We start from the raw sequence: 27,136 nt of genomic DNA, 5'->3' as shown, positions 1-27,136 counted from the left end.
ACATGACTCACTTCTTTCTATTGCATTTCTTTTATTTATTAATAATCTTTCCAAAATGTTCAAAAGCCAAAAAACAAAAATATGCAACAGTCAGATGAAAACAAAAACATCAGAGCGCAGAGGTTAATGTGTGACGTAAAGGTAGAAGGGTTCACGTGATAAAGGAGAGTACAGTTTTTGGTCTCTAGCTTTGTGTGTTTTTGTGACGGGTAAACTAACACACACGTACAAACTAGTGTAAGGACTGTTTCAGGTTAATACAACAAAAACTACAAACATCTACAAAGTGTGGTCCAAAGGTTCAGCAGTAAACAGGTTTCTGGAGGTCATCAGAAGCAGGAAAGTCCTCACAGGTTTCAGCTGTGGCGGTGAGTCCACAGAGCGGCTGCAGTAACTACAGGGTGGATTCGTTGGAGCACAGGTTACCACTCCAGCTCCACCGGGTACTTCCCGGTCAGGCAGGCGGTGCAGTGTCCCACCCTCCTGCCGCTCTTGTTGCTGGAGCTGATCATCTTGTCCTTCTCCTGCAGGGAGCTGATTCCCTGCTGCACCGCCGACACCAGACCCTCCACGGTCAGATACTTAACGCTGTCGGCACCTAGAGGACAGTTTAAAGATTACGGCTCATGAACCAAACACGGGGCCTGTGGTTTCACTTTATGGGCTGCACAATCATTTGGAGGAATTACAGAAAGGATCCCTACAGAGATGGAGCTTTTTTGTTACAGAGGCAGAGTCTGCAGAAGTTGCTGCTCCCTGCTGTAATCTGTTGGTTTGTTATTGTGCTTTTTTTTTGTTGACTAAAGGTCGTTTGAATAGTTTGGCCTCCTCTATAAATCATCTGCATCTTCATTGCATTACCCGGCTCTTTTCCTGATCTTCCGGCTGTGTAATATGCTTCATTCTGATTGGTCTAAACCCCTTGACAACAGTTAATAACTTTCACTAACACGAGTAGCACCAGAGACAAACTGATCCCACGTCATGTCAAATCAATCCACGGAAAAGAGTTCAGACACATTTAGCTTCTGCTTGTTGACACCACAGACCGTAAGGTGAGGTAAAACCGTTAGCATCAAAACAATGTTGCTAGCTTCTGTCAGCATGTGATATCAGCAGGCTAACGGACATTTCCATCTTGGATCCTGTCCTGCAATATGATAAAGGAGCAGAGCAGGTGAGAGAAAACTTTAGGTTATCGATCTCTACAAAGAAACTTAAACCATGAGCGGTGGTGATGATAGCAGCAGGGTTCAAAGCTGTGACATTTGTTTATTTTTAAAAGGTGTGTGAACTAGAGCTGAAGATATTTGTCCGGACCCGACCCGACCCGACCCGACCCAACGGTCAGGTCGGGTTTGTTGTGCAACAGCACAAGTTATAATACAGGACCTCTATAAGATCGCAACATTCCTCTGGCCAAAATGTAACCAGCTGAGAATGTTGCCACACTCAGACAGGGAGGCCGTACATAATCATGCCTGCACTCTTCTGCAAGCTATGCACGGTGCTTTAGGTACACGACGAGATGTGGAGACTCGAGACCCAGAGCTCTCCAGAAATGATTTTGAGGATCTGTAAAATGTACAGCGAGCTGAGTGGGACGACGACGAGGTATCTCACTACATTAAAACGACTGTCATGGTAGATGAAACTGATGTTTTTAGCTGGTGGAAGATCAACAGATCATCCTGCCCAAAACTTGCAAAATTAGCCAGATCAGTAATGAATAATGTCGGGGCAGTCGGGCTGTAAACGGGTTCGGGCTTTAAAAAAATCTAGGTCATTCGGGTTCGGAGGGGTTTCGGGCAGAATTCTGTCGGGCTCGGGTCGGGTCTACCTTTTAAGGCCCGTTTACAGCTCTAGTGTGAACCGCAGATCTCAGAGAAGGAGAGCTGAATGAGGACAGTTTTCATAGCGCTAACTGACGAGGAATCACTGGGACTATTTAAAAAAAAAACTGTAAACATAAATCATTTAAAATCAATAAAATGATCTTTAATCGAAGTTTTTAACAACATGTTTGTATTTTAAGTTGGTAGCGTACTTGTCTCCTCTATGAATCCTCTGTTTCCTCACTATTATAAACTAAACTGTGATACAGAGTTAGATATGGTTTCTCATTGCTCCTCTGCTTCAGTGACTTGGTCCTGCTCTCTTGAGGGTCCGTCATATTCAGATGAATTCCTCCTCTTTACTGACGTCAGCTTTTAACGTGGAAGTAAAATAAATCTTGTAAGATGACCCCTGAAGCTCCCATTTATTAATTTATACATTTCATTTCTCCGTCCCGGGGTTTGAAGAGGACAGGGAGAAAGTTATCGGTCTGTTTAGAAAAATAATTGGACTTCTAGACATAAAGCTCTCTCTCTCTCTCTGCTGGGATCCTTTCTGCAATGCTGTCAGACTCTTACAATACCAACCTGAGTCTGTCTGTCAGGGATAACAACAACACAAGAACCAGAGCAAAGAGGAGACCCTGTGAGGTTTATTCTGCAGCTCCAAATCCCTTTATGTGTCAGAACTTACCGATGTGTCCGGCGATGTCCTGAAACTCCGGCTTGTTGGCGATGAGCTCCTCCTTGGTTGGGATGTTGATGCCCATGTAGCACGGGAACCTGATGGGTGGAGAGGCGACTCTGATGTGGACCTGTCCGGGAGAAGAAACACCTCGATGTTTGACCTTATACGAACATATTATTGATCAAACTGTGGCAGTGTCACAAACCTCGGTGGCCCCGGCCTCCTTCAGGAGCTTGATGATCGGGGCGATGGTGTTTCCTCTCACGATGGAGTCGTCGACCAGCACCACTCGTTTCCCGGCGAAGTTGTCCGTCAGCGCTCCGAACTTCTTGGCGACTCCCAGCTGCCTCAGGCGCGTGTTGGGTTGAATAAACGTTCTCCCGACGTAGCGGTTCTTACACAGAACCTCGATGTAAGGCAGACCGGACTGCAGGAGGAAGAGGAAGACGGTATGAGGAGGAAGATGTGTCTCAGTGTGCTGTTTAGAGATCAGACAGCCTGCAGACTGACCTGCTGAGCGTAACCCAGAGCGGCAGGAGTCGCCGACTCTGGCACTGTGCTGACCACGTCTGCATCTGTCGGAGCCTCGATGGCTAACTGCCGACCACAGCGCTGCCGGACGGTGTACACCATCTGTCCTGCAGGACGGGGGACAGAAGGAGGAGCATGAGAGGCAGCTTCACACCAGGAAGTCTTTCATTCTACAAAGACAGCCGACAGAGGAAGAACAGTTCTGCCTCTTTTATTGTAACCGTGAACATTTATCAGATCGAAGCTGAAACAACAACAAACTGGAAAGTTACAGCAGAGTATCTGGGCTAAATTATAGACGAACAAGAATGAAGATTTGGACAATAAAACTGTACAAAACAGAAATAAAGTCACAAATCTACAAGAATACAGTCTTATATTTCTCCATCCTTTATTACATTAATACCACATTGTGCTTAAATGTGTTCTTTATTTAAGAGTTTAGACTTTAACCTTCTTAATTTATCAATCTACTCTCATAAATCTCCAAATTTGTTCTTGTTAGATTAAGACTTTGTTCCCTTATGACAAAATTCTCTTACATTTCTACTTTAATCTGGTGGAGTTGTTTTTTTCTTCCACACATATTCTCATTCATTTTCCCTTTTTTAAAAGATTTTTTAACATTTATTTTAGGGCTTTTTTGCCTTTATTTTTGAAAGGAGACAGGAAATGTGAGGAGAGGGAGAGGGGGGGAATCAATCAATCCAACTACCAGTGCAAAGAGGACTGTGGCGCCTGCTCCACCTGCTGTGCTCAGTAGGGGGAGCAGGCGCATCCATTCTCCTAAATTTACAACTTTATTCTTGTTAATTTATGAATTAATTCTCATAAATCTGCAAATTTCTTCTTGTTAGATTAAGACTAAATACTCATGAGTTTCTACTTAAATCTAATGAATTTGTTTTTCTCCATATTCTCATTAATTTTTAGTTTTTTAACATTTTTTGGGGTATTTTTTGCTTTTATCTTGAAAGAACAGCTGAAGAGAGACAGTAAATGTAAGGAGAGAGAAGGGGGAATCAACCCTACTACCAGTGCAAAGAGGACTGTGGCGCCTGCTCCACCTCCTGAGCTAAACCGGCACATCTATTCTCGTGAATTAACAACTTTAATCTTGTTCATTTACAACAATAAACTTAACTTAATTTCTGGAGTTCTTTCTTTTCAAAACTTTATTTATACAGGATATGAATTTAAATTTTCCAACTTTATTCTCGTAATTTTGGGACTTTTTTCTCTCATGGCTTTATTCACATAGAATTCAGACTTTATTTATGTTACGCTGCAGACATTACATACTGATTTAGCTACGAGGGCAGATTCTCTCAGTACCAATCAGTCGATGAGACTCCAATATAACAAACACGTCACTAGTTTTAAATCTCCAGCACAGAGTGGCTTTAAAAATGTACAAACCTTCAAATATAGAGTCCGGTCTGGCGAAGTAAACGTATTCAAAGATGCAGAAGGCGGGGAGGTCTCCCTCAGGACGAGGGACGACGCTCAGAGTCTTCACTCCGTGTTGTGATATCTGGACTATCTCTCCGGGTAACACCTCTCTGTAATACCTGAGAACACGGAGGGACATGTGAACTGTTAATAAACTGAACCTTCAGCTTTAACACAGCAGAGATCTCTCAGTGGAGGTTTGGACTGACTTTGCACCGATGGACTGGAAGCTGCAGGACTCTGAAGAAACCACCCAGCCCTCTGTGTCCTCCTCTCCAGACCCTGCAAAACAAAAACTCATCACCCATCCTCGAATAACTCAGAACTCTGAAGCCCTCCTCAGGTTTATTTCAGCAGCAGCAGACTTTCTCTTCACCTGAGCTGTGCAGTTTGGAGATAGGAACCAGCTGTCCGATACAGAGAGGACGGTTTCCGTAAGGGTCCCGCACGGCGTAGACGACGTCTTTATACATCACCAGCAGTGAGTACGACGTGGGCGTCTCCATCATCAGATTCTTTATTCTACAACAACAAACAAAAGGTGGGAATTAAATGAGTAGAAAGAAAGTTTTAGTGATTATCAAACATTCAAAGGTAAAAACCGACCTGGCAACCCAGTCCGGTGCGTCCAGCTCCTCCATGGGCGGAGTCAGAGCAAGCAGCTGAGTGATGAGCTCGCTGTCTGAGCCGGTGGAGAGGCCGACTCCATGACGCATCACCTGCACGGAATATTAATAATAAATCACACAAATATATTAGAGTTCTTACAAGGTGAGTTAAACTAAACATATAAATCAGATGAAGACAATACAGACAAAAGCATGAAAGTGCATTTTAGTTTAATTTTCACACATTTAAATACATTTTCCTTAATTCTTTTAACGTAAATTAAACTTTATATTACTATTTTTATGCAAAGCAAGTGTTTTAATTTTTTCTAAATCTATATATTTATATTTCACAATTTTTAAAATGTGAGAAATACTAATACATTTACAAAACTAGAATTAAATTCAACAATTTAGACAAAGAAGGACATTTTTATTTATCTAAATGTATTTATTTGATGATTTTAAATAAGGGCTTTCAGAGATCCAAAATTTGTTTTAAATTAACTATTCATTTTTTTAATCACGTGTTATTTTGTCCCTTCCAGCATCTGTAGTTGAGCTGCCGCAGTGCCTTCTTTCTTCCAGCTGCCCCCCAAGATGAGTCCAAAGTAATCTGCACTTTGTGTCAAACTGAATTCAATTTTCTAATTTGAACAATTATTTGACAGCCATTATTAAAATATATGTAGAAAAAGGAAGAGTAAAACAGATTTAAATTATTTTAATTTATTTTACCCTTTTTTGCACATTTTTATTTCCCCCAATTTTGTTTTTTATCTCAGTGCCGTAAACCCATATCTACATTTATTTTTTATTTCTTGTATATTTGCAACTTCTTTTTGTTCTGTTCTCCATATTCTTTTTGTTCTTTCAACAGATATGTTCATTTCTCTGCATGTTTTTTATGTCAGATCCAGCAGAGAGTACTCGGTCCTGGATTCTTCCTCACCTTCTTCCTCAGGGCGTGAGCGTTGACGAGCTCTCCGTTGTGAGCCACGGCGATCTGTCCGTGCAGGGTGTCCACCACGAACGGCTGACAGTTCTGCAGCTCAGAGATCCCCGTGGTGGAGTAACGAGTGTGGCAAATACCGAGGTTACCGTACCGCATCTTCATGAGGGCCTCGGGATGGAAAGCTGTGCTCACTAACCCCATCCCCTGAAAATCACAGCGTGAGAAAAAGAAGGGTTTCTTAAATTAAGTTCTAGAAAACAGAAGCAGCAGTCTGACAACAATAATTAACATTTCGTCAAGCTTCCTCAAGCTGATGCAGAGACACTAGTTCATGTTTTTATCACCTGTAGAATTGATTATTGTATGCTCTTCTTTCTGGTCTTCCTCCCCTGACAGAGACCAGAGGAGAGCCCGCATGACACCCATTTTAAAGTCTCTGCATTGGCTCTCAGCATTCTTTAGAATTTAAGATAAGGGGTTTTGAAATCTCTTAATGGTCTTGCTCCTTCGTATTTATCAGATTTATCATATGAGCCTGTGAGAGCCCTCAGGGAGTGGACTTTTAACTGTAATTCATTGTAAATCTGAGGGCTGGACAGAATGTAAACATTTTTAAAAGCAAACTCAAGGCCGACCTCTTTAGTCTCGCTTTTCAGAGTCTTAATCCATCTTACTCTATTAATTATCTAGTTCAAATTTTAGTCAATTTTTATTATTATTTTAAACTAGTATAGGCACACATAAAAAATATTTATTCACTTGATTTTTTTATTTTTTATTCATTTGTTAATTAGATCTGGATTATTATATTGTTTATTAAGTTATTAATTAGATCTTATCTTATTTCAATATTGTATTGTGTTTTATTTTGCTGTATTTACTTTAAGTGTAGCATCCAATTTCTTTTACTAGTTGAATCTTTAAGTGTTTTATATTTTATTAATTTATTTTAGTGAGCTTCATTTCCTGTCTTTTGATTTGATTTTTTTTTTTTGATTTGATGACTTTATTTCGAACATGTAAAAGTAAAAAAAAATACAATTAAAAAAAAAGCAGAAAAGAAGAAAGAGTTATACAAACATAAAATAAAAAGAAACAGTTTTACAAAAGAAACAAAATCAATATTAGCAAGCAGTGAAACAATTTACTCTACATGTACGAAAAGGAGTAGGAAGAAGTTTAAAACTTATCTAATCCTACCCCTCTATTCACTATTTTCTGCCATTATAAGAGTGCAGTCCCACATGTCAAATATTCATATATTATCTTCATATTTATGCTAACAAACAAAAGTAAACCCCTCGTGATTATATACACTTGTCTTCCTCCTTGTACCTTATTAAAATCATTTCTTTGTACTTCTTCTTGAATTGAATTATGTCTTGAGTTTTAACATCTTATTTTTCCTCCAGTGTTAACTCACAATAGTGTTTCCTCAGTTCGTCAACAACTTTATTTATTTAACTACTAATTATTATATATGTATTATTTATTTCAATATTATGTATTTATTTATTACTATTAATCCATCATTATTAATATTATTATGAATCTATTCATTATTATCATTATCTTTTTATAATTATTATTACTCCTATCATTATTTTTATGCAGCACTTTGTGTTACAGCATCATTGTATGAAAAGTGATTTACAAATTGGATTGATGTAAATAACCACATTTATTCAAACCTAGGAATAAATGTATGAACTGATATGTTCATACTGATGACACATCTTTATCTTGTTTTTCGTAGGGTATACTCCTCCAGTCTGGAACCCTGCTGCACAAAAAAAGAGCCTGCAAAATAAATCCTTGTGCACATCAAAGTAACCTCCCTCTCTTACTAAAATCAGACTCCATCCTTTACACCCTGTGAAGGACTCTGCAACATACAGCTGCTGTGTTGATGCAAACTCTATGATGATTACTGTGGATGCAGCTTTAAGGGAAGCAGCTCAGCTGAGCCCTGTGAGGAGTGTTACCTTGTGTGATGTGTACGTGGGGGGGCTGGCTCCATTACTCAGGACCATGCCGGCACTCTCCTGACCCCTGAGCAGACACAAACACACACACAGGAGAAAACATCAGAGGGGTTTCATACGGAGTGATACTTGTGTTTGTGTTCTGCAGGTCTGCACATGAATGAACTTGATGAGCAGTGAAGACTCGGTGTGAGCCTTGAGGCGAGTAAACTGGTTTGATTCTGCAGATTAAGAGCAGAGAGAGCAGAAACATGTCTGCCATGGAGCTGCCGTGTACGGGGAGTCGCCTTGCTGCAGCTTCAGCCTTTTCACCAAGCTGCTTCTCAGATTACAGCTGGCCCCGCCCCCTCGGCACACAGCTTAAGCCAGTGATGAGGCTGCTTTCCTGCACGGAGGCGTTGCTTTCAGGCTTAGCCGCCTGGTTGCCTAGGGAACCGTGCAGCAGAGACAGGCGGATTGGGGAAAAGAAAGCGTTTCCAGGTCAGCTCAGACATGGAGAGAGCAGCAGAGAGACAAAGAGCAGACAGGGAGGTGGTGGTGGAGGACAAAGGCTCGGTGGAGAGGCAGTGGGGGGAGGCAGAGGTGCTGGCTCTCATGTCAGTGTGGGACGAGGTGGGCGCTCAGCACGTAGCCGAGAGCAGGAGCACGTTTGAGCTGATCTCAGAGCGTCTGAGGAGGCTCAGCATTGTGCGCAGCTGGTGGGAGTGTCAGGCCCAGTGCAGGAGCCTCGGGCTCCAGAGCAGGAAGTGTGACGCAGCAGCAGCAGCAGCAGCAAAATACAGCCCAGAAGAAGAAGAAGACAGGCTGGAGGAGAGCTGGGAGGAAGAGGAAGATGAGGGGACTCAGAAAGGGATCTATCCTTCCTCAGTCCCTGTCCCAATGCAGGAAGGTAAATAAAAAGGTGCAAACCAGACGACAGAATCTGCCTTCAGTCATCATCGGCTGAGACAAAAAAAGTTTGTTTTGTTTCTTTAATCGATAACAAGATTTAGATCTGAGCTGTTGTGTTTGAATCTGATCATGCAGCCAGTTTTAAGACTCGATGAAGGATGTCTCAAAAGAACTAGATGGATAAGTGACGAGAGCGACCTTCCCTCAACTTGTAGCTCCGCCCCTTTTTGGGAGACAGCAGTCCATCTGAAATGAAGGGTAGTGAATGGAAGTTCCCGGAGTCTTTAACAGCTTAGAATAAACTTTAAACCAGTTTCAGGTCGTCAGCATCCTCTGCCTTTCGAGGAGGAGTGTAAATTTGACTGTTGGAAGGCTTGTTTTCAAACAAACGGGGGCTTTCTCCAGTGTGGGTGTTTGAATGTATGCATATGCTAATGTGGAATCAATTACTTTAAAAAGGCGTCTCTCTTTTTTAGTAGAGATAAGAAAAAGGATACTAATCAGTGCTCGAGAGTTTTAAAGTAGATGTTTTTGTTATTTTGACACTCACAGGATGTTACGGGGCTGAGACCTGAGCAGCATGAGGGTCAAACCGATCACACAGGACTCCTCTTCTCTCTCTCCCTTAACTTAAAACCTAAGTTGTGCCTGTAGTCTCTCTGTAGTCTGTAGAGCAGAGAGAGAAGATCAAACCGGTCTCAAAGGCCGTCTTTAAGGAGGACCAGGTGAATCATATCGAGGACCCAAAAAGAGGTACAGGTTGTAAAATGAAAGGGCTGCAAGCTGAGCTGCTGCCAACAACAGCTCATGAGCTCAGCTTGTTTTCAGGTGAGGATGTCGTGTGTTCTACCTTTTCTAATTAGACTCTCAGTTTGGGTGGAACTAGTTTTACAGATCTCAGCATCCCCTTTCCAAACGGGCCGGGTGACTCTGACAAGTTCAAACCAACAACAAAGAGCAGTTTGCAGATAAATCTGAGGCTGCAAGCTGAGCTGTGATAGTTTTGTTGTTGTTTTAAGACAGGATTTCTTCTGTTCTCTTCTCCTTGTATCAAGTCGAGCAGTTATTTATAGAAAGTTATATCACAAAGAAGAAGTTTCAGGTTAAAGATCGTAGTCAGTCCGGTAGTTTACAGCAGATACAGAATGTCCAGTGAGGGCGCTGCGAACTGAGCTGCTGCGAGTTGAGGATGTAATCGCTTTTTTGTCAACGCCTTCTTGTTTTTCTAGAGTATAACTTGAGTTTTCTTTCACCGCTCTTCGTTATATCCACATATTTGAGTTTTTGTCAAAACAGATGACGTCTCCCTCCTTCACCTCCAGCTCAAAATGCACGCCGTCGTTCATTTACAAACAGAACGCTGCAGATGAACCTCTTATTGTGGATATTTCTGCCCTGTTAGGTTGTTTTATGAGGGCTCAAACATCTAGATGTTAACACTGTAGTTGATATAAATGTTTTCACTATCCTCTATGAAAAATATCTCTTCGCCGGCTCTTTGTTTCACACATTTAAGATTCTAATCACCTGAAATAACAGAAGATCAACAGGCGTGCTAAACACACTGACAACATTTCTCTCTGACGCTTCATTCTGATTAAATATTTCTCACTGTCTCTTTAAAATAATCAGCTGGTGTTTCTATGTGTGCAGGTCTAAGGACTCAGATCCACAGACCCCTTCCCTACACCTCGAGCGTCTCTGAAGAGGGCGGCCGCCACTGGACCGACGACGAGGTCCGAGCTCTGCTGTGCGTCTGGGCCGACCGCCGGATCCGAGAGCGCCTGAAGAGCACGCTGCGCAACAAATGCATCTTCCAGGAGATGGCGTATCAGATGCAGAGGAACTTTGGCGTGGTGCGGAACTGGAAACAATGTCGGACTAAATACAAAAACCTGAAGTACGACTACAAGACGGCAAAGAGCGCCCACGCTGCGGCGGGCAGCGGGTCAGGAGGACCGGGGAAATACATGAAGTTCTTTGAGGAGGTGGACGCCATCCTGATGGACCGCGGGCTGGAGGATGGGACGGTGGAGATGCAGAGGAGGCTGTTTGATGGAGAGGTGGTGGCTCAGAGAATGCAGACTCCGGGATCAGAGAGCGAGGTCGTCATTGAAATAGATGATGGTAAGAAGCGAGCCTGCAGAACTATCTGCGATCGTGAGAATACAAACGCAAGAATGTTTTGTGTTGACTCGCTCTATTCGCGCATCAAAATTGAGTGCACACGAGTGTCCAATATGTGCGCCGTGATAGCCAATCAGCTTGCAGATCCTCCAGTGACGTATGATGTGACGTACGGACTGGTGGAGGTTCCTTCATCTGGAATATATGGGACACATTGATTGCATCTCTGTGCAGCTTCCCTGAACTCTGTGACTCTACCTGTTTTTATGGGATCAGGAATAAACAGGACCTCACTGTGAGGACAGAGAGTGAGGAGGATTATCTGCTGAGTTGTGAAAACCCTTTGTCTGTCACTTGATTCCAGATATCGGTTGTGCTAGGAAGTTAGCTCCGCCCCCTTAGCATAACCGGCTTCACCATTCAATGTAGTCCAGCTCATCGTTGTGTGATAACAACAGACTGTAGTGGTGTGGGATACCCCCTCACTGCTGGGAATATTCTCATCTTGGGCACTTGTGTACACGCGGTTTTGACGCGCAAATAGAGCGAAAACATAAAACATTCTGGCGTTTGTATTGTATAGTCTGACGGAGGACTTTAATGTAGTCTTCTGTTTCTTCTTCAGACAGTAACGACGGGGAAATGAATGGAGACGTGGAGGCAAAGTGGAAAAGAACAGGTATGCAACATCAGTACCCTGAGCTGTAACGATGCATGGATCAATGCAGTCAATAATCAATAACAATCAAACATCCAAGTTATAATTTCATTATGTGATGGAACTGTGATTTGCAGCCCTATTACCAGCTCACAGCTTAATGCACATTAGGGTTGCATAAGGGCCTGTGTCCACTCACTGCATTCTTTTGGGGCTAGCAGCACCAAATGTGGACTTTTCTAACAAGTGCTGCTTCTGGAAGTTGTACTGCAGCACTTCCAATTCCCTTCGTTGAGATAGTAAGTCTGTTCTAAGTTACTCCATATGCTTCATATTTACTTTTATGCAAGGGAAAAGCATGTAAAATAATCTTGTTCGAGCCATAGTCTGTATGAAAAATGGGTGTAGTCTCCGTGACGTCACCCATCTGTTTCTGAAGCCCTGTTTTGAAGCCGATCGTTGGCAAGAGCCATATTGTAAATGCTGAATTCAACCTAACTTCTGTGGAGCTAGAGTGAGGTACAGAGGCAGGCCTTTAGCCCTTTCACTAACAGCTACAGTCAATCAAGTCAGGCACGCCCTTATTTGAGCAAAACTTGTACATTTAACCAGGCTGTAAACATGTTTATTTCTGCTGTAAAGATCGTCTTCTTTGAATGGGTGTGTATGTGGTTTCTGGTGTTTCTGCAGCCAGCCTCTAGTGGACGCTCGGGGTACTGCAGTTTTTAACACTTCTGCATCAGCTTCATATTTTAAGACTGGAGGTTGTCGATTGGTCCTAGCATTAGCAGCAGCTTAAGACCTGGAAACTGTGCCCTCGCAGATGCCAGGATTTATTTATCCCCCACCATTGTTGTTGACAAAGACGATATTGAAGGCCACGCCCCTTCTTGATTTTGATTGGTCGGCACTAGAGAATTGACATTAATGAGCACGGCCGAGTTCCAAAACTTTAACCACAAAAAAACAGCTGTTACTGACAGCGATTTGGTCCTTAGGATGCTGAGCTCTGAAAACGCTGAACTGCATTGTTTTTGTGTTAAAGGTATGTCAACACAAAAAATGCTTTCAGTGGAGACAGGCCCTAACATGACAAAACACTATGTGTGATTGCAAAGTTCTTTAATATAACGCTCATATTAGCTATAAATCTGATTATCCTCACGTTTTAACAGTCATTAACTGGTTGTGTCATCTCTTCTATCCCCTGTCAGACGCTCATCTAACTGTCACAGATCCACCCGATCAGTTCCACGTGGTCACGGTGCCGGACACAGGTCGGAACTGGAGCGAGCAGGAGGTCCGGGCTCTGGTCCAGATTTGGTCGGACGAGCGAGTGTGCAGGCAGCTGGAGAGCTCGACGAGGAAGAGAGACATCTTCGTCCAGATCTCCAACAGGCTGATGCAGGAGGGCATCGACCGCGACTGGAAGCAGTGCCACACCAAGTACAAAAACCTCAAGTACCTCTACCGCTCGCTGCAGAGAGGGATGACCGAGGAGACGGACCCGAGGCGGATTATGAGGTTCTACAACGAGGTGGACGCGATCATGAACCGCACAAGGAATGGTTCTCCAAATGACACAGGTGCTGCTCAGAACAGAGACTCAGGCAGACTCTCCATGTCTGAGGACTGTGAGGACAAGGATCACACAGACGCCACTTTGACCAAGATGGAGGACCGGACCTGTAGCTCGGATTCTGTGTCCTCTGTGAGCCTCGACATTCCTGCAAACAAAGAACCGAGGATCCACGTAGTCCAGGAGGCGCGCTCAGATCTTCAACACAGATTCATGAGTGAGCACAGATCTTTTATGTTCATCTGATGGAAATAACAAGCTCCTGTGGAGGTGAGCGTAGAAATGAAGAGTATCAAACAGCTCACATGAGCAGAGGCGACGGTCTCTGTGTAACAACTCCTTATCTGGGAGTAAATGTGAAGGTCACACCAGAAGATATCAAAGAAGAGGAAGCTGGTTATTTATTTTAAGAAGTAAAACAGTCATTAAGTACTTTTACAAATCTGAAGCTGGAGCAAAGTGCGTGGTTAAAAAACCTCCTGAAGCAGAGAGTTAATGTCTTGTATGTCTTCAGCTTTGCTTCCTTTAATACAAATCTCTTATAAAGTTAACTATTAAATTAATTAAAATCAGATAATATAAAAGAGCCACAGGACCTCACTCTTCAAATACTGCTCAGATCATTTTAGAAATACTCTTTGAACCGTAAGCCGTAAATTTAAATCTTACACAACTTTCATAAATGAGAAAGACATAGTTCTAATGGCTTGTATTTGCATGAACTGAACCTTAAAACTCTTTCAGTTTATATTTTTGGGTTTAAAAGAATATGGGGACAGGAAGTGCTGCATAACTGTATGAGGGTTAAATTACACTAAATCAAAACAATATTTGAGCAGTCATTTGATAACTTTAAAAGAAAATCAAATGTCCTTTTGACTAAATTAGGCTACGTAATCACAAAACAGCTTTTCCGTCATATTTACAGCACCAGGTTGTAATGCACTCACTCCACCAGATGGTGGCAGTAGCGCCTCTGAAAGCTCTTTGCTAACCGACTTTAAATTAGGGCTGGGCGATAATTAGATGATAATTATTGTGATGTAATTTTTCTCAATATAAATATGACAAATGTTTGCTAAAAATTTGATATAAATAAACCTGTAATTACACCTCACAACCACTGAAAAGGGGGGCGCTAATGAGCCTTTAATGCTAGTTGCCAACCAACATCAGACAGAAGAAGAAGACTGCATTGCACAGCCAATCATGGTGCAGGGTGAGAGGTAGGCTGGTACTAGCTCAAAGCAGAGTCGTTAGTCTGACACTGTGTTGACTCTGTGTTAACTAATAACTTCATGCACCTCATTAACTAAACTTTCAGGATGTGGGTAAAGGAAGAGCAGAGACAACTTCTGCACAGCGACCTCAGGACATCTGAACACTGAATAACCGTGATGCATTCACTGCACTGTGGGAAACAACATCACACTGACCGTAACCCTTAGTAATCTTAAAGGGGACTGCACAACTCAAAACAATCCTCTATAAACTGACACACAGTATACATTTGATATATCTTTGTTGTGAATTTAAATACAGTTATCCAAATAAGCTCAACCTGAGAAAAATAAGAATCTAAAAACTAAAATCACAAAAATCTAATTTTACACAAAAGACCTGTTTCCTGTTAGCATTGTCAGAAATTATGGATTCAAGAAGTTCATCAGAAAACTAAATCCAGATACAAGCTAACAAACCGTCTCTTTTCTTCAACTCTCACTCAGGGGCAAAAATCAGACTTTACATTTAAAAGAAATAATGATTTGATATTTATCATTATCGACTGATATGAAATATTTTATCGTGATAACATCATTTTAAATATCGCCCAGCAGCACTACTTTAAATTACAAAAGAAGAAGAAGAAAACATTTCAGAGCGTCGTAGGAAAAATAATTAAATCATTAATATGCAACTACTCAACACCGGACGACGCAAAACTTAGTACACACAGGAGTGACAAGAGGGGTAGACTTCCTTGAAATCTGATTGGCTATCCCAGATGCCGCTCTAAAATCTGTAACAGTGATAGGCTGCTGGCCGTGCAAGAGGCGGAAGTGAGTTAAATTCAACTATTCGGACTGTGCTGGAATGGCTGGAATGACTGAAAGACTCTCCTCCACCAAACATCCAGCATTATACGCTCTGAACTGTTCAGAGAGATTGATTATAAATGTGAGAATAAAGAAGGACAGGAGAGAGGGCTCCACCCTGTCAGAGGTCTCCTGTTTGAGGGAGTCACTTTAGTCCCTCTAACTTTGTTCCTTCCTCGCTGTGTTTTGGTCTCTGACTGTCTCTCTATCGTCTGCAGGCTCGTTGTTTAGCAGAGCGGAGAGAGAGGAGAAGATCTTCTCACCCAACAGAAGGAAGAGGAAATTCACAGATCAAGGTCTGAAATGCGCCTCCATCTGTTATCACTTTGTGTGTCACATGGCGTCCTCATTGACTGAAGTTTCTGTAGAGTGTGACCCGGTCTCATGATGAGTCTGATAATGAAGTTACAGATAAGGGCACAGTGGTGACTGCTAGCATGAGGCCATGAGGGTCAGGATGGAGACGGCTGTTTTAATGTTGCTTTTTAGAAACTTAAAGAAGAAGAGAGGATGATGAGAATGCTGTTTTATTATATTATTCATTTCAGACTCGACCCTCCTGACAGCGGTGAAAAAGCTGCACACACACGCCGGATCTGCTGATAACACGAGGGTCCAATGTAAAGAGGAGGAGGATCACATCCCCATAATAAAGATCAATTCAGTGCGGTCAATGGCCTCCCCTGACCCGTCTCCTGACGCTTCGCCTGACAGACAGGTAACATCTGCTAATCCTCAAACATGCATGTTTCTCTACCTGAGCTTAATCTAACATCAGAACATCAGACACACAGGATGTTACTGTGAGCTGCCAATTAATCAATCAGCTGATCAATAAAAGGAGCAAAGATCTTCCATGTAATATATGTAGACTGTTAGTTAAATGAAATAAGTTGTTTTTAAGCTGTGAAGATTTATAACAAGCATTTTTGTATTTTTCATGCAATCAAATTTTCAATATGATTCATTGATTCAAACTGATTATTGATCTGTGCTGAAAAAACAACTTTATTGGAACCTTTTTGAAGATCTTCAGATATTCAACGCACATTTTTCAAGCTTGAGCTCCAGCTGATCGAGTCTTTTATCATGAATTATAATTTTCTCAGTTAATTGATTTGTTTCTGGATAAACAAAATGATCAATTGATTAAATCTGCATATTGATCTGTTCTAAAAATTTACTGTTATTGTGACCTTCTTATTGTTTAAGTTTTTTGGTTTATTTTAGTTTAGTTTATTTATTATTCATCCTGTCGTACACCTCTGAGTGAATCTATGACTCAGGTTTCGTCCCTGAGCTCCAACTAATGATTCATTTTGTCATTGACTACCATTTTCTCCACTAACTGATTACTTATTTGGTTGATAAAGTATTTCTTAACGTTAAATAATATCCTTGAGTTATTCCTAGATAGCAAAGATCATGTGGCCTGGATGTAACCCAAAACCTCTAGGCTAGTTCTGTAACCCTGACCAAGGCTGCTGTCCTCTGGTACTGGTCCCTGTTTTCCCCTCTAGAGAACTTTGAAGTAATTTGGTACAGATGTGGGCCAGTCCTGGTTAAGTTCCATGCTAGATCCAACCCAGAGTCTAAAGCGGTTCAGGGCTGGATTGGCCCAGTCCATTAGTTTTGTCTGATCTTGATCTGTTCCTTAATCTTAAACTATAATATGGATTTTCAACATTTCTGGAATTATCTTTAAATACTTCCTACATGATTTACATTGTAAATTAGCAAAAGGAAAAAATATTAAACACCTTATTTTATCATGAAACTTAGTTACTAAGACCAATACATTATGGTAATAATGACAAATAATCAAATTTAATTTGTCTTCAACCCGTGAATATTTTACATATTCTAAATCTTTTTTTTGTTTGTTTTTAAATTTAATTATTTTTGCATTATGAAGCTGAAATTTGAAGAAATTTGTCCACATTTCTCATTAGCAAAAAACTAAAAATAATCGATTATTCGATTAACCAGCAATTAATTTGTTAGTCTACCATTAATCGATTGATTGTTTGTCTCGCTATTTGCAGAGTTAAGACACAAGAGCCTGAAAAACAACGTGGCCTCGAGTCACAACAAATTCCTTAGTGCGACACTCGTGCAAACAAACACTTGTGGCTTTGTTTTCCTAAAAAATGCATCAATTCAACAAGAATATTGTCCTTCAGTGCACCAGCGAGACAAGTTGAGGATCATGTCGGGAGTAAAAAGTTCCTCCATCACTCAGAGATGTTATTTTTTTACTTTTGCATAATCAAAGTTGGTTGCATGTTTGGCTCCTCATATGCTTCTATTCAAACCTGTCATTAGAGTGCACACCTGTCCTTCACTCACCTGTGCTGCAACGCCACCAGACCCAGAGACAACACCTGGGCCACCTCCAGCTGCGTGGGCCACTCTCCGGCCGCCACACACCCGAACACCCCGCACTCCTCCCCGATACCGGACTCCTCGAACTCCATCCCTGCGCGGTCTGTCCCGGTCTATGATCCCAGTGCTCCTGGACCAGGTTGTCGTGGCGTGCGTGATTAACCGAGCACGTGTGGACTGAGTTTACTTCGCGATCCAACGTGGCTCCTCAAAACCGGATCAACTCAGCTGACATGGCCTGAAAAGCAAACTAGTGTCAGGAAACAAGCATCACCGGGAGAAACAACAGGCCTCCATTCCTGATGTCACTTAGATTAATCGAAACGTGTTTAATCGAACATGTTAACTGATGAGACGCACGTGGTACTCCTCGAGGAAGTCAACAACAATTAATAATCGAAAATAGTTTAAACTAAAGCGCAGAAATGTTCCCCTAGTGTGGTCAGGAGTCTCCTCAGAGAGGAAACGGGGTCACTTTGTGGATAAACTCCTAAAACTTTTCCGTCTAGCAAATATTTTGTGCTTGAGCATCTCCCCCTCACGTGGTCGGAACGCGCTGCTGTGATTGGCTGCCTCACAAAGAAAACCGTCGTGATTGGCTGTCAGAGCACGTAGGACAGACCCCACTTCCCTCTTCTGCTGCCTGCACGCCTCCTGCTGCCTCTTCATCCTCAAACTCTCCAAAGTTTTGTCTTTCAGAGCTGCGGGTCGGTAAATAACTTCACCATGGACTCCACAACAGGTACGGAACTACTTTAATCAACTCAATCCAAGACTTCGAAGTTAATTAACAGCGTTAAAGTGTTGCATTTCGCGTCTGAATGCGTTTTTTTTTGTCACTTTTTGTGTGTTTTAGAGTTTAAGGTCGGGCAAAAGCTGAATGAGGGGAAGACGAAGCAGATTTTCGAGCTTGTGGACCAGCCCGGACTGGTTCTGGTCCAGTCAAAAGACCAGATCACCGCCGGGAATGCAGTGAGGAAAGACCAAATGGAGGGAAAGGCTGCCATCGCCAATAAAACGACGAGCTGCATGTTCAAGCTGCTGCAGGACTCGGGTAAGATTCAGTAGTATAACTATGGGCTGAGACCAAGGTGCTGTAACAGGTAAGGTGTGGAGCAGGTGAGTCATAATCACCCTGAGGCCACTAACGCACATGTTGAGAAACCGTTATGGGGTTAACTTTACTATTAACTACATGAGAAGTATTTATTTATTGGTTTTGAAAGCGCTCTCTCTCACACATGACTTAATATGCGCGAATTCCTTGATTTATTTAAGGGTTCCTGAAGGCATCACCAATGTTTTCAAACAGGTAAAAAAAAAAAAAAAACTTTCTCCTGAAAGTTAAAAAAAGAATATCCATTATGTCCTAATTGTTTTTTTTTTTAATGTTTTTATAATTCACTTTTTATTGTTTTCAAACAGAAGAACACAAAATTTAGAAGGAAAAAAATAAAATTTAGAAATAAATGATTAAATAATGAAAAACTATGACGTGCGTGTAACCTACACGCATGAACTGTCTTATCATTCCCCCCATTTATTTATTTTTATTTCAAATGTGTGGCCCTGTGTCACCCTGCTTTAATGTACTTATTCATTCTCTGTCATATTTGATTTTTTAAATTATTTTTGTAACATGGCCTTGGTGATATATAGTTTGTGTTGGATGGCGATGTCATCTGATGTGAAAAAAAAAGCCTATCTTTATAAAATGAGATTAAAATTATGACCAAGAAACTAGACAAAAAAATCAAATCCATGTAAAAGAAAGTTGAAATTGAAGTAGATGGTGGAAAATTGGTGATATAAAAATTATGAGACGAAAACTTAAAAAAATGACAGATAAATTAATAATAAACAAAAAATTACAAAAATATTAAATCAAATTTGATTTATTTGCACAAAAAAAGATAACATTAAATCAAATTAGAAAAAAAAGATAATAAAATTGTAGGACAATGATCTAATAAGGTCAAAATTCTGAAATGATAATAAACCTTATCTATATAGCACTTTTCAAAAACGGTTACAAAGTGCGATACAAAATAAAAAGAGGAAATAAAATAGAATGTGAGGACAATGACTCAAAGTGTCAAAATCACAGTATGAGACGGAATAAAAGTCAAAATAAACAGAAAAATGAAATTTGAGATATACGTATATATATATATATATATATATATATATATATATATATATATATATTTATCTTCACAAGATTACATAAAATGTATAAAAATAAATGACAAAGTTGGGGACAACAGTCTAATAAGGTTAAAATTATGACATAAACAAATGAAATCATTAACTTCATCTACATAGCACTTTTCATTTATTACATATAAACAGCACAAAATCAGCAAAACCAACTTTGTCCACAGGGGGCGACAAAATCAACACAAACTGAAAGTTCCCTACAGAAGCTTTAAATCATCACATTTCTCATACAACATTTTGAGCTAATTTGAATCTTTTTTCCTGTCCTGACCAAGAGGCCGTAAACCTGCGTGACCCTGTTAATTGAGTTTAAAGGGTCAGTGAGGTGACGCTCTGAAACAAAGACCACCTTTGTTCTGTTTACATTTCTGATAGCTGTGAGGAAACAGATCTCTGCCAGTTTCAGCACTTCAGAGTGTTTGTAGTTAAACGATGGATCTTATCCTCTGTTTTTATCTGCTTTGATTCCATCCGTCAAAACTTCAATAAAAGTATTTTCTTTATTCTAAATATTCTGATTGTTTGGGCTGAAAAATGTCAGAAATAGTGATCAAAGATGGAGTCTTCACATGTTTATTCTGTCTATAGCCTAAAAATATTGTTTGCTTCCATAGAGGAGGATAAAATTACACGCTCTTTAGTTTATAGACATAAAAAAAATCACAACTTTTATAAAAATGTAGAAATAAAGTAAACAAAAGAAGGAGGAAGGGAACAAGTCATTTAGAAAAGGTGAGGAGGTGAATAGGGGGCTGAATTATTTAGGTCTAAAATGATCAGTTGCTGCAGCCGTAGTCTTTTACAACAGAAACGACAAACTTTTATTTATTTATGGATAACAATATAATCATTTTGCCCCTTTTTAAAAGCAACAGTCGGGTTCAAAGACACTCAAAAAATCACCTCTGACTCATCACTTTTTAAAAACATATTAATACTTCAGTTTTTGAAGCGTGTGTGATCCCTGCAGTCCTTGTTGAACCATTTGAACTGCTCTCGTATGCAGGACACACAGAGCATGCATTAACCCTCCTAAATGACTCTCCAGCAGGCTTTCATTTAAAGGTAAGTGGGTAACTGTTGCCCACATGCTGCTCATTGTGAGTGTGGTGATTGCTGTCCTGTGACTTCGGACTTTGTGCATTTAATTCAGCAGAGCGTGATCAACCACATCCCCCCCTTACTTAAACATTAACTCTTTTTATTTTTAACATGGGAGCTATGTTTTTAAACATTTAGACTAATGAGTCCAAAGCTATTGAACTTCCTCCTGAAGTGTGTTTCAGCCTGCAGCCACAAAACAGGCTGTAGTGTCTGCAACGTAACCCCTCAGGTGAAGACATGGAGCAACATGATTGTTCTAAGATGTGAACCCACACCCGAACCCTCAGGTGTACTCGTCCTGTTTGCTGGTGTAACTCTGACTCGGTGTCCCCCCTCTCCTCCAGGCATTAAGACGGCCTTCGTGAAGCAGCACTCGGACACGGCGTTCATCGCGGCTCACTGCGAGATGATCCCCATCGAGTGGGTCTGCCGCAGAGTCGCCACTGGATCGTTCTTGAAGAGGAACCCGGGAGTTAAAGAGGGCTACCGCTTCTCCCCTCTGAAGATGGAGATGTTCTTTAAGGTGAGTCTTAGACCTGAACCCTTCAAAGTGTGTTTTCAGTCTTTCACTGATGCAACTTACAGTCGTCATAAAGGACAAGGAGGCGACAGCTTCCTGAAACATATGGATCAGATGAAAGATGGTGATACAGAATCTAAAGCGTGCCTTCAAAAGTCAAAATGATCAAATTTGCGGCCTAAAGAAACAAACAATAAAGGAAACGGATAAAAAGATATGAATCCAGCTTTGCAAATCACATCAGATATGGCCACTAGAGGGTGCACTTTGTCAAACAGCTTGATTTACAATTAATGAGAGAAACTAAGCCTTAAATCTTATTAATTTGGTCTTTATCAGACGATTAATGAAGCTATAAGAAGTGAAAGAAGCAGGAAAGATTTATTTAATTTGAATTTATTCCTTAAAACATAATCAGATTGTAAGTATCTGATTAAATTTTTTGTAAATGTAAGACTTTATTCTTGTTATATTGCAAAATTAATTTATTAACAGGATTAATCTTGTGACTTCATTTACTTTCTGTCTAATGATTATATTCCTGTTATATTAAGACTTTGTTCACATTTTTTTAACACATTTTTAATACAATTTATCTATATGTAATAAATTAAAATAATACAGTTTATCTATATGTACATATAATAACAAATAAATAAATATAATACAATATCTATATATAATTAATTCACATTACACAGTTGATCGATACATAATTAATTCATATAATATTTATCTATATATAATTATATTGATTAATTATATATAGATCAAATGTGTTAAATTAATCAATAACACAATTTATCTATATAAAATTAATTAATATAAAATACTTAAATTGAAATATGAAATGATCTGCCTGTCTTTAAAAACTCCAACTTTACATTTTCTCTCTCTGATTTTATTGATACTAGACCTGATTTATATGATAGTTTCTGTGCTTCCCTCTGACTCCTCTTGTATTTTATTTCTTTGTGTGTTCAGTTATTCAGTTAAAACAAGTTTGTGTTACTTTGGCCCCAGAAACCCAACTCAAAGCTTCCACACACCAAACTCACTTTATTTCCTCTGCAGGACGATGCCAACAACGACCCCCAGTGGTCGGAGGAGCAGGTGCTGGAGGCGAAGTTCTCTCCGGCCGGACTCTCCATCAGTCAGTGCGAGGTGGACATCATGAACCGCAGCACGGTCGCCATCTTTGAGATCCTGGAGAAGGCCTGGGCCACTCAGAACTGCACGCTGGTGGATATGAAGGTGAGCGGCGTTGCCCTCTGCTAGTCACAAACTGTGCAACCACGTTTTGTTTCTGCACACTGAAGGTTGGTTCTCTTTGTTTACAGATCGAGTTTGGCGTGAATGTGAAGACTCAGGAGATCGTTCTCGCTGATGTGATCGACAACGACTCCTGGAGGCTTTGGCCGGCTGGAGACCGAAGCCAGCAGAAGGATAAGCAGGTCAGGACTTCTCTCAGTTCTTTAACTTAAATAAAGGTTTAATAAAGGATGTTAAAGGTAAAGTTACCTGTCCCTTCTCTGTGCAGGTGTACCGTGACCTTAAAGAAGTCACTCCTGAGGCCATGCAGATGGTGAAGAGGAACTTTGAGTGGGTCTCTGAGAGGGTCAAGGTACGTTCTCTAACCTTATCAGGACAGACGGGTCATGAGGGTTAAATCAACAAGTCTGAACGGACACACTCAGGCTTTGTTCAGACTGCAGACAAAAGCAACATCCGGATAAATCTGATGGACTCAACAATCTTTAAATGTTCCTTGTAAACAATTACATCTGAAGCTCTCTAAAATCAATCTGAAGCCTGATTTATACTTCCCCTGCATCAAATCTACATCGTTTGCACAGCCCTGTACCTACGCAGGAGCCTACGCACATGGCCTGAAGTGCACCTCCTCAAAAATGTAACTACACGTCGAATAAACGTAGACCCCCAGTCCCTTGATTCCACAGGTAACACTGCCCCCTGTCCATCTCCAACGCCTTCTCTCTCTTCTTCTTGCTCGACATTTATCCACTCCAAATCCAACATAATACGACTAGCATAGAAGTTGCACTACCAACTAGTATTTAGTTTGAGTATTGCTGCGCCACATGGACACTCTAGTGCAGAAATATGTAGGGCTCACGGCGGTGTAGAGTCGATGCAGAAATATATAAACCAGCCTTCAGGAGTCAAACTGTTCTCTGACCTTGATGCTGAACAGAGTGTCAGTGAATGATCTGAACTCTGTTGCTCTTCAGTTTTATTATCTTTACATATTCATTCTCTAGCTCGACTTGTGGGCCTTATTAAAGAAGGTGCACATAGTTCTGCACAGATACCAAAATGTGGTTCATGATGAATCTGCACCAAATGTCACAATCACTGAAAAAAAAAAAAAAGACGGAAGCTGCTTGTTTTTTGCAGAAAATGTTTCAAGATGCATTGATTTGTTTGCAGAGGACGAGTCGGGTAGTGTTTATTTATTTGATGATGTGTTTGGTGATAGGAGGGCTTCACAAATGTCATCCACCTGCAGAAAATGTTTGGGAACCTCTGCATAAACTTCACAAAGATTTTGAACTGAGCTGTGTGTGAAAACACAGCCAGCAACATTCAGGAAAATTCCTCACAAGCAGGCGAGTTAGAGTAACAGCTTAGATTTATGTATTTATATATATATATTCAGTTTATGTTACCGTTGCAAACCCAGAAGAGACATCCATGACAGGATGAATAAAAACATCGATGTAGAGAGGATTAAACTCTAAAGCTCTGCTGAGATTTTGAAACTTGGCATCTTTTTTCAACACATGTAGAAAAACCCAAGTCTAAAAATGAAGCCCTGAATATATTTAAACTTCTGCCTCGTTCTGCAGCTTGTTTGTTGTTGTTTGTGTTCTTTTGGAGGTGTGAAACGATCTCCTATAATTAAGCGCTGCGGCTCTGGTGGGTGTGTGGGTTTCTAGATTTAGAAGCCGTGCTGTAAACTGTTTACTGTGAGAATCAAGAGACAACAAACCTCCTAGTGTAGGATCTGCATGGAGCTCATGAGTTCTGTTTTTATCTGCAGCTGCTGCTGGAGCCAGAGGCTAACGGCAGGGTGGTAGTCCTGATGGGGTCCACCTCAGACTTGGCTCACTGCGAGAAGATCAGGAAGGCCTGCACGACGTTCGGGATCCCCTGCATCCTCAGAGTCACCTCGGCTCACAAAGGACCGGACGAGACGCTCCGCATCAAAGCTCAGTATGAAGGTGGGTCTCTACCGTCTTTAGATACCTTTTTCAAACAGCAGAGGGCGCCGTCTGCCTTTCACCTCTCCTGTTTGACGATGATACGCCTCCTATTGCGGCAGCACAGGGAGATTTAGCAGCTGAGGATGCACCACAATCATTTCCCACACAAAGACGATACCTGAGCGACCCGCTAAAGGAGATTTGACATCCATTAAAAAAATATCAGCTATCGTTAAGACGATAGACAATCTTTCTCTCCTTTCTCCTGGCGTACCTGTGGCAAGCAAAAGAATTAAGACGGAGTCCTGAGGAAATGCTACATTCAAATTCCTGCTAGTTTTCCGTGACTACCAACCCTAGCTTTAACCTTTTGAGAGAAGTACTGTTTGTGTCCTTTTTAAAAAAAAAAAAAAAAAAAAAAAAAAAAAAAGGCCCTTTTTAAGCGAAATAAAGCAACCAAGCCCAGTGAGAAAAAGTAGAAAAGGTATCTCATAAGTTTCTCTTCTCTAAAGTTTGAACATGAACTGAGTTACTTACATCTTTTTAAAACAAAACCTGGGAAGAATCATCACTTTGGATTGTGTCATTTAATCTCTAGTGAACATAACTGTCAGAGTCTGACTTAACCCAGCAGGAACGTGGGAGCTACTAATGTTAAATCAACAGTTTAGGAACACTGTCAGCAGCTCAGTCTTATCGCAGACTTCTCTCTTATTGGTCTTGCTCGAGTGCTGATGCAACATCCAGGTTTTAAATCCTAAATATTAAACATGTTAGTTATCGAAAAAGCTCCAATGAGTTTTACAGCCATACGGAAAGTCCGAAATTGGATCTGCAAAGCCGTCACATTACCAGGTTCAGACTGAGAACAAAGCTAGATCCTCCTCTGATTGTCAGGAGGGAATAATCAGGCTTCAGTTTTCTCAATCATAGGGGATGCAGTCATCATCATGTCAGCTGTTTGTTTCAGAGGTTATTTTGTCATTTATCCAACAAGACGGAATAAAAATATCTCTTCCTACAACTCTTCATCAATCCAAAATCGTTTAATTTGGAAAAGCAGAAACACTTAATGTGTCTTGATAAGTGTTAAATAAACAGATAAATGTATTTTCTTCCCTCAGGTGACGGCGTGCCCACTGTGTTTGTGGCTGTAGCTGGCCGGAGCAACGGCCTCGGCCCAGTGATGTCCGGAAACACAGCATATCCTGTTATCAACTGTCCTCCTCTCACTCCAGACTGGGGGGCTCAAGATGTCTGGTCCTCTCTCCGCATGCCAAGTGGTAACTTAACTCCTTACTAAGCACACAAAGGGCAAAAAAGACAACATGGAATAAGATCCAACATTAATGCTGATCACACTAACCATGCCCCTCTTCTGCCTCCTGCAGGTCTCGGCTGCTCCACCATCCTCTCCCCAGAGGCGGCGGCTCAGTTCGCGGCTCAGATCTTCGGGCTGACCAATCACATGGTGTGGTGCAAACTTCGGGCCTCTATGCTGAACACCTGGGTGTCCCTGAAGCTGGCCGACAAGAAGCTCCAGGCCTGCAGCATCTAAAGCAATCCTACCTGTGCTCTGTTAGAGCGCCACCTGTCTCTGTCCCACTAACGATGTCCTTTCTCACCTCAATCATTCCATTAAGAAGAAAATTAAAAGCTTCTTTATTAAACTCTTCAGTGTTTGGAGTCCTGGTTCAGACCTCTTCAACAGGGGACCGTTTGGCATGTGAAAGCAGGAAAATTCACAGGTTGAGTAATAATAGTAAAAAGAAAAATGGCTGGGGAGCTTGGGCTTTTCTCAAACCGCCTCCTACACCCTCTCCCCACACAGTCCCACGCTGTTTTCCTGAGGAGTGGGAGGGTTTGATAAACTCACTAATGCTGAGTCTGCACCGATGCTGACTTACTGAGCATGTGTGGTCTTGTCTCTGAAAATGCTCCATAAATAAAGGTTATAGTTGTACAAGCCGAAACAGCTTAAAATAAGAAACTTTATACCTAAAATAATAAGTAGTACTAAAACCAGACATTAAGGATGCAATTGATTTCTAGTCTATAAAATGATTGGATTTATCTGATTGTGAAGGATTTTATATTTACAGGGATGGTTGTCAAAAATTAGCAGCTTAGAACATCAGTGTGAGAACACTAAGATGTTTGCTTACGTAAGAATTGCAAGCAAATATTAAGTGGAGTACGTGTTTCCTTTCACATTTAAGTATGGGGAGTTTTTCAGAAAAGATTGATGCGCATTGATGAGGGAAAAAAAACTTTA

The 27,136-nt window shown here is 41.0% G+C and overlaps 2 protein-coding genes across 4 annotated transcripts; one reads left to right on the top strand and one right to left on the bottom strand.

The window, feature by feature from the left end:
- Positions 1-14: 14 nt before the first annotated feature.
- Positions 15-18,349, bottom strand: ppat (phosphoribosyl pyrophosphate amidotransferase). The gene is made up of 12 exons (XM_034703877.1): positions 18,151-18,349; positions 17,755-18,028; positions 8,055-8,121; positions 6,067-6,273; positions 5,113-5,225; positions 4,883-5,028; positions 4,716-4,788; positions 4,474-4,625; positions 3,034-3,161; positions 2,729-2,950; positions 2,530-2,650; positions 15-598 (listed from the first exon to the last, which is right to left on the bottom strand). Exons 2-12 carry the CDS (start codon positions 17,880-17,882, stop codon positions 423-425), a joined length of 1,533 nt encoding a protein of 510 aa, XP_034559768.1. The 5' UTR covers positions 17,883-18,028; positions 18,151-18,349; the 3' UTR covers positions 15-422.
- On the top strand, positions 8,238-26,534 carry paics (phosphoribosylaminoimidazole carboxylase, phosphoribosylaminoimidazole succinocarboxamide synthetase). 3 transcript variants are annotated; one of them, XM_034703852.1, is made up of 14 exons: positions 8,527-8,943; positions 10,599-11,072; positions 11,698-11,751; positions 12,945-13,526; positions 15,624-15,701; positions 15,954-18,532; positions 18,647-18,844; positions 21,459-21,637; positions 22,709-22,888; positions 22,975-23,088; positions 23,175-23,258; positions 24,699-24,879; positions 25,986-26,144; positions 26,253-26,534. In XM_034703852.1, exons 6-14 carry the CDS (start codon positions 18,517-18,519, stop codon positions 26,417-26,419), a joined length of 1,278 nt encoding a protein of 425 aa, XP_034559743.1. In that variant the 5' UTR covers positions 8,527-8,943; positions 10,599-11,072; positions 11,698-11,751; positions 12,945-13,526; positions 15,624-15,701; positions 15,954-18,516; the 3' UTR covers positions 26,420-26,534. The 3 variants fall into 3 exon arrangements, with proteins under 3 accessions (XP_034559727.1, XP_034559743.1, XP_034559736.1); XM_034703836.1 differs by lacking the exons at positions 18,647-18,844; positions 21,459-21,637; positions 22,709-22,888; ... (3 more) ...; positions 25,986-26,144; positions 26,253-26,534 and having other exon boundaries at positions 8,238-8,943; positions 15,954-16,221; XM_034703845.1 differs by lacking the exons at positions 8,527-8,943; positions 18,647-18,844; positions 21,459-21,637; ... (4 more) ...; positions 25,986-26,144; positions 26,253-26,534 and adding an exon at positions 9,685-9,773 and having other exon boundaries at positions 15,954-16,219.
- Positions 26,535-27,136: the final 602 nt, after the last annotated feature.

The sequence above is a fragment of the Notolabrus celidotus genome, chromosome 2, assembly GCF_009762535.1.
Source record: "Notolabrus celidotus isolate fNotCel1 chromosome 2, fNotCel1.pri, whole genome shotgun sequence".
Taxonomy (NCBI): Eukaryota; Metazoa; Chordata; class Actinopteri; order Labriformes; family Labridae; genus Notolabrus; species Notolabrus celidotus.
The sequence above is the reverse complement of the archived record's forward strand: the minus strand, read 5'-3'. Positions and strand labels throughout refer to the sequence as shown.

Bases quoted from the DNA above. Each gene is read 5' to 3' on its own strand.
- paics (XM_034703836.1), top strand. From the start codon at position 8,547: ATGGAGAGAGCAGCAGAGAGACAAAGAGCAGACAGGGAGGTGGTGGTG. The intron at 11,073-11,697 runs GTAAGAAGCGAG...TTTCTTCTTCAG, and splicing joins CGTCATTGAAATAGATGATG to ACAGTAACGACGGGGAAATG. The intron at 11,752-12,944 runs GTATGCAACATC...ATCCCCTGTCAG, and splicing joins GGCAAAGTGGAAAAGAACAG to ACGCTCATCTAACTGTCACA.
- ppat (XM_034703877.1), bottom strand. From the start codon at position 17,882: ATGGAGTTCGAGGAGTCCGGTATCGGGGAGGAGTGCGGGGTGTTCGGG. The intron at 8,122-17,754 runs GTGAGTGAAGGA...GTGTCTGCTCAG, and splicing joins CTGGTGGCGTTGCAGCACAG to GGGTCAGGAGAGTGCCGGCA. The intron at 4,789-4,882 runs GTGAAGAGAAAG...TTTGTTTTGCAG, and splicing joins CTCCAAACTGCACAGCTCAG to GGTCTGGAGAGGAGGACACA.